An 18,968-nucleotide genomic window follows, 5' to 3' on the forward strand; every position below is an offset into this window, starting at 1 on the left:
CTTTTAATCCATTTGTTGAGGGAATCTCATGAAACCAAAGATGAAAACTTTCATGGAACTTAGATGCTAAGATATGAGGGTCTTTAGGTGAGATTCTTAGGTTGAGAAACAATGGTAAACACTTTGGATGAGTAAAAATTATTGAATCGCTAGTTCAAGGGAAAAGTTAGGAAAATAGGTAAAAATTAGTTTGTTCTAGAGAACTCGTTGAAACTAATTAATCGTGACCACTTTTGTATATATTTGTGAGAAACTCATTGATAGTGAGGTGAAGATTTCACACATTGTTGGGTCGAACTGGCTGAACAAATCTTAGGGTGTTTATTTTCTCTACTCTCTTTATCTTTTGCTTTACACATTGTGGTTACAACTTTTGTATATATTTGTGAGAACTCATTGATAGTGAGGTGAAGATTTCACGCATTGTTGGGTCGAACTGGCTGAACAAATCTTAGGGTGTTTATTTTCTCTACTCTCTTTATCTTTTGCTTTACACATTGTGGTTACAACTTTCTTCTACTCCACACGTCTAAATTTATTGGTGTGAAGTTGAGTTCGGAATTCCAGCAAATGACGCCCATCGTAGGGCAAACGGGTAAATTGGTCAATCTCAATGGTGGTACTATTATCGTATCCCATCGCCTTGATTTTAAAATAAATTATAAATATTTCTTGGCAAAAGAACACAGCTCCTAAAAAAATATGTATTTATCAATGAATCTATTTTGATTTTAACAAAAAACAATAGTTTTCACTCTTTTTCCTTCAAATAGTTTCCACTCTTTTATATACTATGATATGATTTTCAGAGAGAACAACCGTTCGATTAATCATATATACACCTAAAATTCGTACTTTTTTTTTTCTTTCATTGTCTTAGGTTCATTAGTAACATTTGAGTAAAAAAAAGTTAATTAGTAACACTTTACGTACGCTAACAGAAAATTTTGATCAAAAATAAAATTATTATGCTCATCAATCACTTCCCATCACACTTTTGCAACAAAAGTAAAAGACTAGATTAGTTGATAGGAAGTCATAACCATTGCTAAAAAAACCTTGCCTGCAATTTACATCGAAGTGTAATCCCTTTGATGCTAGCAAAAACAAAACTTGTGACCACTTTGATATTAAACTTATCCATATTGGTTAACTATAACTTTTCAGAACTATTTCTCATATATTTTGTAGTTAGTTTCCCTCCTGCATCTAACTCAAAGTTCATTTTGTTGGGTTCAATAAACTAAACCAGAAAACACCTAATCAAAAAGGAGAAAATTTTTGTACAAAAAAAAACCATACCTATTGGTTAAACCTAAAATCACTATTACTTTGTTCTAACTCTTTTCCTTCCTTTCACTGGTGTTGCAGTCTTTTGGCTTGAACTCACAGGTTCAACTTTTTTCTGTCTACCAAAAGCTTTCTTCGTGACATTTAAGGATTCCACAGAAGGCGAAGAATCGGCTTTAATGGGCTTCTTAGCTCCTTGTGAAGATGCAGAGTTGTCGCCACCAACAGCCTTTGCAATAATTTTTCTGTTGCCTGGTCTTACACTTCTTGGTTTCACATGAAGATTATGATGCACTGGTAATTTCATCGACTCGTTAGGCTCAGTGACTTTTTTGCTGCTACTAGTACTACCCTTCAAACTCTCCCTCATTTTTTTGGCGACTATGCCTCTTAGAAGGAGAGCAGTTTTATATTCGTGAGTGATCTTCGAGTAGAAGACTAAGGCATTGTTGGTGAGTAGCAGCAAGTCTCGGTATAGTTCTCTGGTTGATTCAATTGTTCGGCTGCTAATTCTTGACCTTATAGTGTCGAAGTCCATGTGCTTCTGGATCATTTTCTTGTACTTTCCTCTTTTCTGTTGTCAAATAGGAATGCACTCGTTATTCTATGAATGAATAGTGCCTTGTATTCATACTCTTCATTGCTGAACATTTCAAAATTAATAAAATCCAAAGATGCAAATTCTACATTGGAAACTTAATGGTGTGCTTAGTAAATGGACTAATGGTAGGACAGATGAAAATCGATTTAAAGAAAAAAAACAAAAGAGATCAGTTTTTATAGAGTAATGATAAGTTCCTATTTTCGCCTGTAAGTTCTTCGAGAAAGAAGTTCAAGAATAAGGTCGGTGAAATTTATATACATTCTTCCTCACAGCCTATATAGTATTTAACAAAACTAAAGAATGAAATGTAGAATTCTCATAGCTATTATTGATAATACATCTTCTGTACCTGGTTAGCTCTTTAAGGTTTTTTTGTCCCACAACTCTTTTAAGCTGTATTACGTGTGCACTGTTACCATTTTTCACACACATTTCATTACAAAAATACATAGGTGTCTGTTATGTTACCAGCATGGCAGGAACAAAGTTAGCCACTTATCGTATGTGCACGCCTTTTCTATCTTCTATGGGTACCTCTAGCCAATTTTAGAAGTAGGTTAAACGGTTTGGTGCAAATATTGTGCAAAAGAGAAGAGGAATTGATTTTGTATCCCCAGACGTATTCACCTCCCAATGTACAAATTCTCAGAGGGCAATATTTGTTCCAAGTCATATAGCCTAACAAACACCTAGGAGATGAGAAAGGGGTACACGTAGAATAAACTTTGTTCATGACACATTAACATAACAAACACATGTATATTTTTGTAACAGAATGTGTGAAAAGGGTAACGGTGCACATGTAATGGAACTTAAAAGGACCTATGTGGAAAAAAAAAACTTAAAAGTACCTGTTCTAAATTATTAATATGTAGTTAAAGCATTAAATATTTTCTTTGAAGACTAGTCTTAAACACTGAATCTCACCTATGTTTTACTCACGATAAGATCAAAATTATCTGATAGGACATGAGGTGGTCAAATATAGTATGCTAATCACTTCATTTTCATATTATTATGTGAATACTCAATTATGTTGATTCATATTTTATCATCCGCCTACACCTCTTTTAAGGACCCTCATATTTTGACCATAACAAGCACACCCTAGAGAACATCAAACAAACATCTCTAACAAACTAACCATCATAGGTAAAAATCAAAATCTTTTTTCATCTAAGAAACTGATAGAGCTAGCATCTAAGAAACTAATAGAGCTAGCATCAAAAGCTTTATGGAGAGAAGAAAACTCAGAAACTAACTGCAAATGAACAAGATGAGACTCTAATTACACATACCTGACCATCAAGTCTTCGACGGAAGGCAGATGCACCTTCAGTTTCAAAAATAGAATCTAAAATCTTAATCATATCTTCCGCGCTATGCTTTTTTGGGTTCTTACTTTTTTTATTGTCTACATCAGCAGAAGATTTGGCAACATCACCACAGTTACTAGTAGAACTTTCTTTACGCCAGGACATAACATCAACTGCATCTAATAAGTCACTTTCTTCTAAACTTGCCGCTTCCATAATATTTCTTCCACAATCCTTCCTTTTTCTCTTCCCTCTCCGTTTTTTACGACATCCTACTTGTATTTCATATAAAGTAAGTTCCAAATTATCTCCATTCAAAACTTTAGCCTGCTCAGTAGATTGTGAAACTTCAGGCTTAGTTTCATTATCATCGGAAGATGCAGCTGGAACCTGGGATTCAGGAGACCAGTTTGTCCTTGTTTCTTGTGTGAAACTCCCGACAGATAATCCTTCCTTTGATGTCTCTTTAGCGGAAGATTCAACTCTCATCAATTTCTGAGATGGTAAATGTGATACTGGACTTTCTAAGCCATTTTGACAATCATCTTTTTTTTCCTTCTTCTCATCCTTGAGGACTTCAAGCTTTGATCCCGAAACTTTATCCTGCTCAGTAGATTGCAAAACTTCAGGCTTAGTCTTGTTATCATCAGCAGACGCAGCTGGAACCTGGGTTTCAGGGGACCAATTTGTCCTCGTTTCGTGTGTGAAACTTCCGGAAGATAGGCCATCCTTTGATGTTTCTTTAATGGAAGTTTTAACGCTCTCCAATTTCTGGGATGGTAAATGTGATACTGGACTTTCTAAGCCATTTTCACAATCATCTTTTTTCTCATTCTTCTCGGCCTTGAGGACCTCAAGCTTTGATTGCGAAACTTTAGCCTGCTCAGTAGATTGCAAAACTTCAGGCTTAGTCTCGCTATCATCGGCAGATGCCGCTGGAATCTGTGATTCATGAGACCATTTTGTCCTCGTTTTGCGAGTGAAACTTCTGGCAGATAGGCCATCCTTTGATGTCTCTTTAGTGCAAGATTTAACTCTCTCCAATTTCTGGGAAGGTGCATGTGATACGAGACTTTCTAATCCGTTTTCACAATCATGTTTTTTCTCGTTCTTCTCAGCCTCGAGGATTTCAAGCTTTGATTGCGGAACTTTAGCCTGCTCAGTAGATTGCAAAACTTCAGGCTTAGTCTCATTATCATCGGCAGATGCTGCTGGAACCTGGGATTCAGGAGACCAGTTTGTCCTCGTTTCGTGAGTGAAACTTCCAGTAGACAGGCCATCCTTTGATGTTTCTTTAGTGGAAGATTTAACTCTCTCCAATTTCTGGGAAGGTACATGTGATACAGGACTTTCTATGCCATTTTCACAATCATGTTTTTTCTCGTTCTTCTCAGCCTCGAGGACTTCAAGCTTTGATTGCGAAACTTTAGCCTGCTCAGTAGGTTGCAAAACTTCAAGCTTAGTCTCGTTATTATCGGCAGATGCCGCTGAAACCTGGGATTCAGGAGACCAGTTTGTTCTCGTTTCGTGAGTGAAACTTCCGGCAGATAGGCCATCCTTTGATGTTTCCTTGGTGGAAGATTTAACTCTCTCCAATTTCTGCAAAGGTAAATGTGATGCTGGACTTTCTAAGCCATTTTCACAATCATCTTTTTCCTCGTTCTTCTCAGCCTCGAGGTCTTCAATCTTTGATTTAAGAGACCTGAAACATACAAGTAACCACACTTTTATATAATTTTAACAAGAATGTGTTGAATTATACGGTTCATCAAATGATAAAATATTATCATGTTTATGTCATTTTCTACTCCTATTCAACTCTCTTAACCTATCGTGATGAAACAGACCCAAAATGTCCATACAGCGCACGCTACACATTGTAAAAGGATTTACAAGTGTTAGTTTAGAGTTCACAGTTCTGGTTTTTGGGTTTCGTTTACAATTACCTTTGTTTTAAGGTCTCTTCAATCTGTTGAATTATAAACTATATCCATGTAGAGATGAGTATTGAATTAAAAATTTTAAAAAATTGTTACATAAAAAATATACAAGTGCCAAAATTAATTTATATATGAGAAGCGGTTACAAAATAGGCTTATGTGGTGATATGATGAGTTTTCATTGGAAGTCGGTGTAAAACTAACTTACACCGGCACTCTTGCAGTACATCACTATTAAATTCAAAATATATTAGTTGGCTAATAAAATATGTTTTGTTTTGACGCAGCTAATAAAATATATTAAAGTGATAAAAGATTATAACATTATAACAATATAGTATAAAAGATTATCCTATCATATATTCCTTAATTTTTATCATGTCCACCAATGAAGAACATGCAGGAAAAACAAAACTAGAACAAATGGAGACATGTTGTAGAATTTAAGAATAAGTATGTATACTTATTGTCCACTCACAAATACTAAGCTTGAAGAGAAAGTTAACCATGAAACTAACCCAATTGAATCTCCAGAGCGTTCAATAGCTTTCTTTAGCTCTTCTACTCTTCTTTTCCTAAGCTCCTCATACAAAAAATCCCTGGCATTGTAATTTTACCATCATGCAATGAGACATAACATACAACTTGTATGAAATTTTCAAAGGGTATTCCACTAAAAGAATCTCCGTAAGCATAGCTCATTTGGTAGACATTGTGATATAAAAAAAAGTTTCCAGAGTTCGAACCTAGAAAAAGTTTATAACAAAAATATAAAAAAAAATATACTCACGTGCTCCCAGAATACCGTTGTTGCAAGTCTTCAAACTTGGCTTTACAGACCTACAAAAGTAATATCTCTACTTTAATTAACGGACACCAACTAACTTTCCTTCAATTATTTTTGTAGAAAAGTGAGATTATAATCATACACATCATATTTGAGTATATAAGTCATATCTTACCCCAAAACTTGGAAACAAAATAAAATTCATCAGTACTTTAGCATATGCATCATCAACAAAACATGCTCAATTTCAACAAAAAAAACTTAAGCTGTCGTTTGGATTTGTTTTTTCTATTTTTCTTTTTTAGTTGATATGTTTTTGGGAATGACAACAAAACACAAGGTTTAACCATTGAAATAAATTTACCTATTAAATAAAACATGTTTTTAATCCTATGCTTACTAGGATTTATCTAAGCCATGTTCCATTTCTGATTACCAATTTTATAACAGAGAGGTTGGGCATTATCATTTATCATTAGAACAAACAAAGCAAAAGGAAGTGTGCCACCTAATTGACCATGTGCAAGTGATCTTGTATTAGACATTGTGACATATTTCAACTAAGTGGTCAGCACCTGTGAATAACAATTGCCAGGTGGATGCCAACATTACTGTATATGACACATGGCGTCCACTGATTCGTCACTCTAAAATCCCTTTTAGTTTAGTTAATAATATAGCCTCTTCAAAAAAAAAAAATAATAGAGGATGAAGGGACATACACATATAATCAAAAAAGAACAAAAACATATACATCTAGTAAAAACTAGTTCATACGTCCTGTAATTGCAACTCGGTTGGTAAGTTCCATGGACGTTGATATATAGAGATTGAGGTTCGAACCTTAGATTTCTCACTTCTTCACACTTAATGTGTGAGTCTAACTATCAGACAACTTGATAAAAAAAAGTGGTATAATACTAACATTCGATGATTGTTTTTATTTTGTCATTTCATAGGCACTTATTTTAAGATTAAGTTAAAAGAGTGAGGTGACATGTCGAATGATGGATTTTCATTGGACGGACGTGTAAATTGGTTTACACTGACGTTGCATCTTCACTAGACCCGTTCGGTGTGTAGGATAAGAATGATATGATAGTGACATGATAAACACTTATCCTAACATATGTTTGGTACATACTCCCTCAGTTCTTAAATATAAGCAAAATTGATTTTTTAGATTCATTCATTTAATGATGTATCATTAAATGAATGAATCTAAAAAATCAATTTTGCATATATTTAGAAATGGAGGGAGTACATTATAAAAAATATAATTACGTTATTTACAATTTTTTTTAAAGGTTAAGAAGTCGGGGTCCTAAATACAGTGGAGTAAATATTAATCTAACGATCAACTACTAACTTTTGTCATTAAAAAAATTAGTTACTGCGTTTTTAGGTTTAAATATATAAATTTTTGTTTTTATCTATGACAATGATAAGATATAGATCATATTTAAATAACAAGATTACCCTAGCAAAACAATTAAATATATTTTTTGAAATCAATTTTTTATATTTTAAATTATTTTTATAGGAATAAATCAATAAGTTACTTTCTTATCGTATTCTACAAATTTCTAATTTCTAACCCAATTTATATTTTATATAAATATCTTTTAAAAAAATAATTAGGATAAATACTTTGACAAGAGAGATAAAACATGATAAGTTTAGGATTAAAACGGGGACAATTTTTGTTAACTTAAAACGGTCTCAATACAAACATTTGTAGACTGATTGGAATAAGAGATTGCTATTTATTTAAAAAGTTTTTATTAAGAATTTGTTAAGAAAAGGTCTCAACCAATTAAATTTATTATTTGTCGGAAATCAAAGAAGGTAATGATGTGTAATTAAAGAAAGGTGTTAGCAAATATACTATTTAAAAATTTTCTTGATAAATTTTGTCACTTATCTATCATTTCCCTTGAAACAATTCTAAGCAAAAGAAATCGGGCTTAGTGTATAGGACAGGACTGCCAGGAATAGCTACCTTGTGATGATTATGCAAAAAAAAAAAAAATTGAAGGAGATCATTGTCCCGCTTAGCTCAGTTGCACAGACATCATCGTCAGGGTTAGGGTTTCAATCCTGAAGACCCCATTTATTAATTTTTAAAAGATAAATTTATAACCACTAGATTACTTAACAAACAAAAAAACACTATTTATTGACTTTTTTTAAAAGAAAAAAAGTCATTGGTTGACTTTTATATTTTAAAAAATATCATTTATGCAAGAAAACATTGTTTCATTGTTTATAAAAATAATACTTATTTTTTTACATTATATCGTGAAAAAAATCAATATTTACAACTATGAGTATTAATAAATTCAGAAAAATTCATCTAAAAAAAATTCAGACAAATAAAATTTTGTTTCGCCAATACTTTCAATAAATAAAATTTAATTATCATAATTTGTTATAGAATTTAAAAAAAAAAAAAAAACTCATTTAACTATTAATTTAAAAATTGAGTGCACCATAACACTCGAATTTTAAAGTGTACCATAAAAATTGTCAAAAATTAAAGTATGCCTCGGAATTATTAAAAGCAAATGTTATAAAAAAGTATCTTGTAAAAAGAATTATTTAAAGCAAAAAAAACTAGATAATATGAATGGTTTATTTTCTTAAGGCTATCTCCTTTTAGTTTTGATCCTTTTTTTTTATATTTATATTGAAGGTCGTGAGTAACCAAAAATATATATTGAAGGTCATGTAGGTGGTTTCCTTTCATACCCCTTTATATGAAGGGTAAGCATTACCTTAAAGATATGTCTTTGACTTACTTTGTGACGCTTCAATATATATATATATAATTGCGCAGAAGCTTCCGGGACTTTGCGGGCAGATTAAAAATAAGTAGGATTTAGTTTTTTTCTAAGTGAACATATTATATTCTTCCTCTCAAAAACATATTTAATTCTTAGACATAGGCACGAGCAAAGATTTGTTTTTTTAGTAGTCTGATGACTAAAAATTTATCAATTCAAGTGAATAAGTAGGATGTTTTGAATTTGAATTCGAATTCTAACCTTTATATATGTTATAGAATGACCAATCAAGTGAGTTAAGCTCACCAAAGCGTGTAAAGATTTGTAAGGTAAATTATGTTAGCAATGTCAATGGATTATATCAGAAAATCATTAGCTATATTTAACTTTTATATATTTTCTAAAGTCTTACATAAAAAATTAGTTGTGATTTGCTGGTTGTAGTTATTTTATGTTAACATTGCATTAAACCCTAAAAAGAAAAGTTGCATTAAACCCTAAAAAGAAAAGTTAAAGTCTTAAACAAATTAATTTTTAAATTGTCACATTGCCGAAATCAACTACTACTACAAAAAAATCCCTAAAAAAGAAAAACTACTACAAAAAACTGGAAAAGCACACAATGAATTTTTTTTATGAAACCATTAAACTGATCCATGTGTAGACTATTTTTAAATTATTCTTTGACGTTGTTAATATTTCCCTATTTTAAATTAGTCTCTGTCAAAAGTTTTTCAATTAAATTTTTGTTTTTGTCATATGACAAATTTAAGAGTCATGAACTAATTTAAGAGTTGTAAGTTGTTTTCTTTTTTTGGTGGCCGGAGTTCGAACCCCAGACGTTGTATATATTATGTATTTGTCCCTACCAACTGAGTTAAACTCATGGATACAGAATTGTAAGTTATTTACAAAAACATTAATCAATTTGATTGTTTACTCAAATCAATTAATTAAATAAATAAACCAAATACAAATCTTTATCATCAATCCTTGTAATGATTCTTTAATCTACAAAAATCCTTGTAATGATTCTTGTAATAATTTTTAGATAATTACTACTTCGTCCCACATATTCTAGCCCAAATAAATTTAGAATAGGGTTCCATGCTCTCAAAAGTTTATATTATTCTAGCCAAAACAAATTTAGAATAGGGTTCCATGCTCTTAAAGGTTTGCGTAGTTACGCATTTGGCATATTTTTTGTCGTTGGATCAGGCTACGATGATTCAAATCAAAACTTAATATATATTTTTATTTTAAAATTGTATTAATTTTTCGATCTTAATCCAACGATCGCAGATGGGTCAACCGTGTGAATGCGGCAAAATCTTGACTAGAATCTTATTTTAATAATTTTTTTCCAATTCAACAATAACGCATTAATATTTTATTTCTTTATTACACTTTATTACTTAATACCCTCTCTTTTTCCTATTCTTTTATGTTCTCTTTACCATACCACTAATCATTAATAAAAAAATATTTTTATACACTAACTCATGATTTATTTTGTACACTAACTAGTATATTTTTAATTCGTAATTTGTTGGAAATTGACGAAGTATGTATATTATTTTAATATTAAATATCACAAAAAACATAGTGGTTATTGGTTGATACATGATGGTTATCTAACAAAAGTAGAAAACACATTGGTAATATAACCACTATAAGCAAAACAATAAACAATTAACGAATTTTAAAAGAGAAAGCAATCTTTTTAGAACTTTTTCATCATGGGAAAAAACAAAAAGGACAATAAAATAAAATCCAAATTATTTAATTTAATTAATTAATAGTACCTCAGGGGTAAAAGGGATAGGACAATCAATGCGTTCCCGGAGTTCACCGGCGACGACGTTCCAGTCTCGTGTCCCGTAGCGGAAAACCGCCCCACCAAGGAGGAGCTCCTCCCATGTCCCCCATCCACCCATCACTGCCCACGTGTACGTACCTGATTAAATAATAACATGCGCACACGGCTCACGTTAGCATACGCCGCCATGTTGTTTGAAATAAAAATATAAATAAAATAATAAAATAAATCAACCACCATCTTCTCCGGTCACCGGAAAGACAGAGAAAATAAAATAAGGCTTACCGGTGTCGGAAAACCGGTTTTTCTGACGTGGGTATGTCGATTTTCCGGCGGAAATTTCGGGAATGGTAGTTTTGGTTGGTTTAAGGTGGTTTTAAAGAGGTTGTTTTTTTGCTGTCTGAAAAAAATAAGGTTGTCTTTTTTGTTGTCGAAAAAAAAATAGAATGTGAAAATTAGTTAAGAGAGTAAGCGTGAGAAGGGGGGGTGAAGGATTCTATTTGTAAGGTTTTGAAGAGTGAGAAAAAACGATATATTAACAACATGAATATTGAAAATCAAAAGTAAATTGGATGAATGGATGATGAACCAATTGACAATTGTATTTTCTCAAATTATGGGTTTTTCTTTGTTTCTCTCTCTATCTCCTGTTTTTCTCTCCCGAGCGGTATATATAAGAATTTTATGTGAAAGGACGGTTGTGTCCTTCAGCACTTTTGGTAATATTCTTGAAATAAATAATAATTTGATTTGATTATGATTTTATAGATTTGGCAGCCTTTCTGGGAATGGGAAGGGTTATGGACAAAATACTTGAACATACTGTGGTCTCATCATCACTAGCCTCCATTAAGCTTTTGTATATGTTCATTCTCTTTGTAAAAAATTGGACGTGTATATAATCATATCGTGTTTATTACTCTTTTATTTTCATATTTGAATTTACTCTTATTTATTTGTTATATGTTATTTGTTTTGAAAATTCAGATAATTTTGAAAAGAGAAAAAGTCAGCTTAAAAAGGTCAAAACATGTTATTTTCTTTATATATAGTACTATAGAAGATTACTTATATTTATCTGTGTTGTTGTCCACCGTCTGTTTTGTCTTTCTTTTTGTTGTTTTGAGAATACTGTTATTGTTGATTGTCATGTGAATGCAATTTCATTGTTGTGCCTTATTGTTATTTTATGTCTGTTTGGTATATGTTTTACGCCCATTTTCTTGCTTTCGAGTTTTAATCCATAGTTTGTATATTGAGTTTTAATATATAGTACAGCCGTATCGTATCTTGAATTTTAAAAAAGGCTAAAATATGATTTTGGTCCCTGCAAATATGCCTCATTTTGGTTTTAGTCCATGTAAAAAAAATTGTTGTTTTTTGTTCTGAAAATATGTCTCGTTTTGGTTTTGGTCCCTGACCCCATTTTTATGATGATTTGCACATGTGGCGCATGATGACTGAACTCATTTATTAGAAAAATATGCCTCATTTTGGTTTTAGTCCATGTAAAAAAAATTGTTGTTTTTTGTTCTGAAAATATGCCTCGTTTTGGTTTTGGTCCCTGGCCCTATTTTTATGATGATTTGCACATGTGGCGCATGATGACTGAACTCATTTATTAGAAAAATAGTCCTTGCAAAATCTTTTGATTTTTAAAAAGGTCCCTGCAAAATATTTTACTTTTGTAAATAGTCCCTGGAGGGACTATTTTCAAAAACAAAATATTTTGCAGAGACCAAAAACAACAAAAAAAAAATTACATGGACTAAAACCAAAACGAGGCATATTTGCAAGGACCAAAATCATATTTTAGCCTTTTTTTAAACGTATCGGTGTCGTGTCGTATCAAGTATCCGAGGTTCATAGCTTAGGATGTTTGGGCTATCATTTGGTTCGATTTTGAGACTAGAAAGTTATATGAACTACAATATAAAAATTGGCATGAATACAAATTGGTTTTAAATAAAAATGGTCATCCAAATCAAATGCAATTTTTGCGATGTATGATTTAGGTTGGTTTGGTTTACGATATTTTATTGGGTTGGTTCAGTTTTGAACACCCTTAATTTAGCCTTTTAAATATTTTCTATCAATATTCTTTGTTTATGTTTTTCAAAGCAGCTCATGTATAGCTTTCATATTTTTCAATTAGCTTTTGAAAACATGTTTAAAATGTTATACGAATTTCTCCAACAAATATTTTTCTATTTTTTTATTTTATTTTTTAACATATGATGAATTAAAAATAAATTTTTAAGTAGCAAAAACTTAAAAATTTATATTCTATTCATATTTTGTTAAGAAATTCTAAGCTTTTGCAGGTGAGATTTTTATAATGTATTAAATATTATAACAAAAAAATATGATTGCAAAAATAATTCAAATTTTCTAAGATTACACATAAGTGGGCTTAAAATAATGACAACAAATGTTGATAGAAAATATTTGAAGGATCATTGTTTGAAAAGAAAAATAAAAAACGTACCTAATCGACTAGTTGAATCGTGAACTGAAGGAGTAACCGGTCTGATTTGCCAATTGGATTAGATAAGTACTAAAACTCGTGAAAATCGATAAGAACGGATGAAAACAACTGAACCGCGAGCATTGATGAACCGGGAGGGACAAAGCAGTGATCAGGCTAATAAATATTTATTTAAAAAAATTAGAACAATCACTGGAAGAATCGAATTGGGTAACAATGATTCATAGGTACACTACCTAACCAATACACCGTTAGAAAAATATTCGGATGACTTTTTTGTTGCGTGACTTTAGTGTATCTAATATCTAGATGAATAATTAAAATAAATTATTTTGACAGAGAAAAAGATTGGTTACCAAAGATATAGAGACAAAATAAACATGTGTTGTGAAAGGCTTTTGTAACAAAAGCTCACTACCACATAACTTTATTTTATTTTCCAAACACACATGTATGTATGTATGTGTGTGTCTATATTAAGTTTGACATCATAGTGTCAATTGATCATATCCACACACATATATGTATTTATGTATGTGTGTGTATGTTATTTTTAGTATTATTTTCATTTAGACTTTCATCGTTTATTTTTTTAACCGGTATTTCCATGTTTTATAGAAATATATGTATTGTACCAACAATGAATTGATCCAAGTAATAAAGTACTTGATCCCCTTAAGCACATGATTAGAGGTTCGATTTCTGGCTCATGCGTATAAAAAATATTTAGTTGGGAGGGGATTAAGAATAATCACCCCTAAACATCGGTGGAAACTTCGTACCAGTGACATGGTAACAATATATATATAGCCTATGAAAGTGTATTCATTGGGTATATATGTTTTATGACCTAAATACTAAAGTGACCATAGAATCAAACAATATCGATTTCTATGAAAATAAAATACCCTAAAAATTAAAGAATAGTGGGGCACTAGTGGAGGCAAAATAAATTATCCTTTTATATTAAGAACTAGTGGGGGCATTGCACCTGATCACATTTTAGTAATCATAAATAATTATGAAAAACTCATACAAAATATTATAGGACCTCGAAGAGGTAAGAAAACAATAATTGCTAATGAGTATGGATCTGATTATATGGTTTTCACATTAGAAGATGATCCATTAAGTCTTAAAGTTATATCCTCATTGGGTGTTGAATATGGCAAGAAGCAATAAGCGATGAAATGGATTCTCTGCGGTGTAACGAAATATGACACTTAGTTGACTTGTCTTCTGGTTGCAAATCAATCGGTTGTATTTGAATTTTGGAAAAAAGAATTAAAACCTGACGGTTTAATTGATGAATAAAAGGCTCACCTTGGTTAAAAGATTCATGCTCTAAATTATGTGAAATCATTGTTTATCAACAATATCGATAAGAAAGACCTATGTGAAGTTGAAGTAATTCTTGGTATCAAGATTACTAGATTAGAAGAGATATATATTTTTTTTTTTGGAGCAATCTCACTATGTTGAGAAGATCTTAAGGAAATGTAATTATTTTGACTGGAAACTTTGCATGCACACCTTATGGTTCAAGTGTAAAACTCTTCAAGAACACTTGAGAATTTATTAGACAAACATAATATGCGAGCATCATTGGCAGTTCTTAGTTATGTCACTAAATATATTAGACCCGACGTTGCCCACGTCGTGAGACTTTTGTTCAAGTTTACTAGTAGACCATGCGAGAAGCATTGCCATGCTATTGAAAGAGTCGTGAGGTGCCTTAAAAGGACTACAACTCTAGGGTTACATTATCAGATGTATATATTGTACTTGAACAATATAATGATACAAAATGGAACATCCTTTCAGATGATTCTTAATGGACCAATGGCTACACATTGAGCATCACTAGAGGATTTGTTTCTTGAAAGATAAGAAACATAAAATATTAACTCAGTCCACTATGGAAATTGAGATGAGAGCATTGTAGAAAACTAGTGAAGAAGCAAGTTGATATGATTCTTGCTGGTTGAGATTCCTTCGTGGGAAAAATTGTAAATGATTAGCTAGAAAGAAAGTCATAAACACATTCAATAGGATGGGACTAATGCCTAAAGATCACGAGTTATGGTAACCCGACTTAAATGACTGGAGATCCTAAAAAGTAGGTTCAATGGGTAATATCAAGTCATATGTGATAGACCATGCTATGATAAAACTAGAGAAGCATAATTCCTACAACGACAGAAGGATGCGATAATAGACATTCTTAATGAGATATATATACTCTATGTGGAGTGTACATAGTTACATGAGTAATCTTGATAGACTCGCATCTACGAATGTGGAACTGATGTCGATTTCTATGAGAATTTTATGCAGAATACCTAGCACGTTCATCAAACTGGGATAAACGTGTTGGGCCATAAACACATGGGCTTTTAGAATACACCTTAGGAAAAGGTCGTGTGCAAGTTATATGTCTGAGATAGAGTTCAATGCTACGAACAACTCTTGTTGATCGAAATTTTACTCGTTATACATATATTCAAGTTGTAGATGATACCTTGTTTATCAGCAACCTTATAAAAACGTCTATAACATTATTTCTGAAAAAGATAATCCACATTGGAGACGTGTCATACTTCAATCTCCAAAAGATAATCCACATAATAACCATGATTCTTTAAATAAAAAGTAGAGTTAAGTTTAGTATACAATTGTTGAATTCAATAATTTAGAGATGCCAGTAACAATGATGTATCAACATAAATATGGACAAAGATGCACTGATTTTAGTCTCTCAAACATGGCACTTGGATCTTATTTTAAGCCCTATAAAGCTTCATCGAGTTTTAAAACAAGTGAAGAATTGAAATTCTCAAATCCAAGGGGTTGTTGCTTGCATACCAAGGAATTGTTAATGTTCATTTTTCATGGAGTGGCGTTTCGGAGAATGAAGTCCAGAGGAAAAGGATTGTGACATTAGATGTGGATTTTTACACCAAATCATACTATGATATATTTTTTTAGGTTAGTTTCCAAAAAAAAATCATAACCAAATGTTGGAAGCACGAACAAAAAGAGGCTTGACACAACTTTTTTTTTACGCAAGAATGCATTAACTAAACCAAAAGTTGGGCACTATACATAATCTCAGCAACATTCTGGAAAAGAGAATTCAATTAAAAAAAATATTATTTATCCCCTTCAAAAAAAATAGCATAGATATTTTATTTTTTGAATAAAAAAAATAGATAAATAATATATTATCATATTTTTTTTAGGGATATATTATCATATCTTTCTATAATAATAAAATATATAGTATATTTTTTTGATAAAAAAATATATAGTATCTATTTACATCAATTTATTTAATACTTCTAAAGTTAATTAAAATTTTCAATTAAAAAAGAAAGTTAATTAAAATTTTATATTGGTTTAAATCACTGAAAGCAATGTTTGATTCAAAATATCGTAATCACAAGATTTCCAAGAAAGCTTGGAGTTGACCTGAGAAATTTTTATAGAGATGGTTTTTGGTATTTGAGTGAAGATAGGGTATTTCCAAACAACTACGTGAAATTGGAATGACCTTATTTTTAAAATTAAATCATGTTTTTGACAAATGAAAATATCTTTTTATATAAATATCCTATTTTCAAATCATGGACATATCTTTTTTTATAAAATGGAAAAGTTTAAATGAATTGGATTCTAGAGGCGGATTTACACCGATAGGGATATACGAAAGACTTGGATAACACCAATAAAGAGAAAAATTCTATGGTGAAGTTACGAAAATGACTTTTCTGATGAAGTTAATACTATAATATCAAAAATGTTTTGAGTAACACGCAACTGTTTGTACAATGACATCAAAAGTTCAGTCCTCATAGTATCATCAATTCATCAGACTAAGAAGAATACACTTAATCTAATTTTATCTTACCTTGTTTTAAGTGTAACACCCCACAAAGTGTAACACTTAAGACTATCACATAATATCATCAACTATGTTTGCATGTTAAAGATGTCAACTATAAAATAGTACATGTAAGTCCAAGATATTACAAGCATTACTAGATGAATTACTATTTATCATGAATAAGTAATCAACAATTTGAAAATAAATCAAACATTAAAATTAAAAGTAACTTTTTCAAAAAAGTCAGTTTCCTGACTGCACCGTAGAAGCTCACCAACAAAGATACTTCAAGTTTACAATAAAAGTTAATCTCATTCCCTTAAAATATGAATCAACTTCTTATCAGTTGACTCAATCTTTATTATAAAATCATCGAATATCTTTTTTTTTTAGTCTTAGATGAAGTAGTAATCCACTAAAATTAAATGCGCACACTACTGTGAGTTTTCACGGGTTACGACGTCTGACCTTGAAATTTTAGTATTTGTCAGTTGAGTTAGAACTTCTAGACAAATCTTCGAATATCTAATCGCAGCATAAAACAAACCAAACATTAGGCACCACCACAAATGTTAGGATGTGACTTTATTTTACGTGACACATCCCATGCCACAATGTCACGTACTCATGTGTTACGTGGCCTCACATATTTATCAGGATCCATATAGGATTTTAGCCTAAGGAGTAAGTATCATATTGTGTCATTTTCTTTTTTTCTTTTTTTTTTGGTAGATGTGTCATTTTCTTTTCCTAATGAAAACAACATTAGAAGCAATCTTGACCAAGAAACAAAATGAATTGGCTATCACTATCAAATGTAAACAAAAGTTCTTTTGTTTGGCTTTTGCAACTCACGCAATTCTTAGGGAACTACGTAGACTTATACTTATCCAACCAACCCCAAGTTAGTGGTACTTACTTACAAAGACCAAACCATAAACCAAAGACCAAACATGCTTTTCTCACTACCACACCAGATTCTTCTAATAAATGTTAGTTAGAGTGTGTTTCATTTCATAGGGCTTTATCCCTTGTTTTTTTACTTCTCTTCTACTTTGTTTTTTTTACTTCTCTTCTACTTAAAATGATAATAAAACAGAAATAAAGGTGCTGGTAGAAGACATAAAAAAATTAGAGTTTTTCTACTTGCACCCTAGTTAATCATGGTTGCACCCTAAAATGATAAGATTACCCTTTCATAAAATTTGATTTTCAAAAAGCCTATTCCTTCTTTTTTGGTTACACCCCAAAACCCTTCTTCCAAAGCCATAATTCTCCAATCGATCGATTGTGTTCTGCGAAGATTTTCAAAACCATACTTTCTCACGTCCATTCATGATTTCAAAGAAAATTCGAAGCAAATCAGGTTAACAAGTGTTGTTCTTCAATCGATTGTGTTTTTCTTGTTATGGTTCTCAGTTTTGATTTTGTGTTTTCCTTATTCTGCGATTCACAATTATGCAATTTTGTAAACTCAGTTTAAGTAGGTTCATGTAAACTTAGTTTAAGTATGTTCATGTAAACTCAGTTTAAGTAGGTTCATGTTAACTCAGTTTAAATAGGTTCATGTAAACTTATGTTTACATGAACCTACTTACATGAACCTACTTAAACTGAATTTAAGTTAACCTTGTCAATGTAAATTAAAACCGTAATCGTACAGTGCATCAGTGCAGTTGAAGGAAAAAAATTGAAACTAGCAAATAGAAGAAGAAATTCACTTACTTATATCCAATTGAGTATGGATGAAAAATATTTTGATTCACTCTTTAATTTTCATGGAGATTGATATTGAACATCAAATTGTTTGATCGATCGTTTTGTGGGGTGAAAGAGGGTGAAACTCACTGACAATGAATAAAATTAGGGTTTTAAGAAAATTTATATAAAAGGGCAATTTTGGTATTATAAAAAAAAATTAATAAAATTTGGATGTAACCAGAAAAACATGGGGTGTAAATAGAAAAACTCAAAAAATTATTCATTATGTTAAATTATGAAATTTATCCATACTATAAAAAATTTAATATGCTAATTCATTTTTCTGAAGGA

General features: G+C 31.2%; 1 protein-coding gene across 1 annotated transcript; it reads right to left on the minus strand.

Annotated features, from left to right (window-relative positions):
* Positions 1-1,025: 1,025 nt before the first annotated feature.
* On the minus strand, positions 1,026-11,172 carry LOC11428546 (uncharacterized). The gene is made up of 6 exons (XM_024776737.2): positions 10,828-11,172; positions 10,529-10,680; positions 5,941-5,990; positions 5,669-5,749; positions 3,193-4,912; positions 1,026-1,864 (listed from the first exon to the last, which is right to left on the minus strand). The coding sequence occupies exons 2-6, from the start codon at positions 10,658-10,660 to the stop codon at positions 1,328-1,330; spliced, it is 2,520 nt and encodes an 839-aa protein (XP_024632505.1). The 5' UTR covers positions 10,661-10,680; positions 10,828-11,172; the 3' UTR covers positions 1,026-1,327.
* Positions 11,173-18,968: the final 7,796 nt, after the last annotated feature.

The sequence above is a fragment of the Medicago truncatula genome, chromosome 2 (assembly GCF_003473485.1).
Source record: "Medicago truncatula cultivar Jemalong A17 chromosome 2, MtrunA17r5.0-ANR, whole genome shotgun sequence".
NCBI lineage: Eukaryota > Viridiplantae > Streptophyta > Magnoliopsida > Fabales > Fabaceae > Medicago > Medicago truncatula.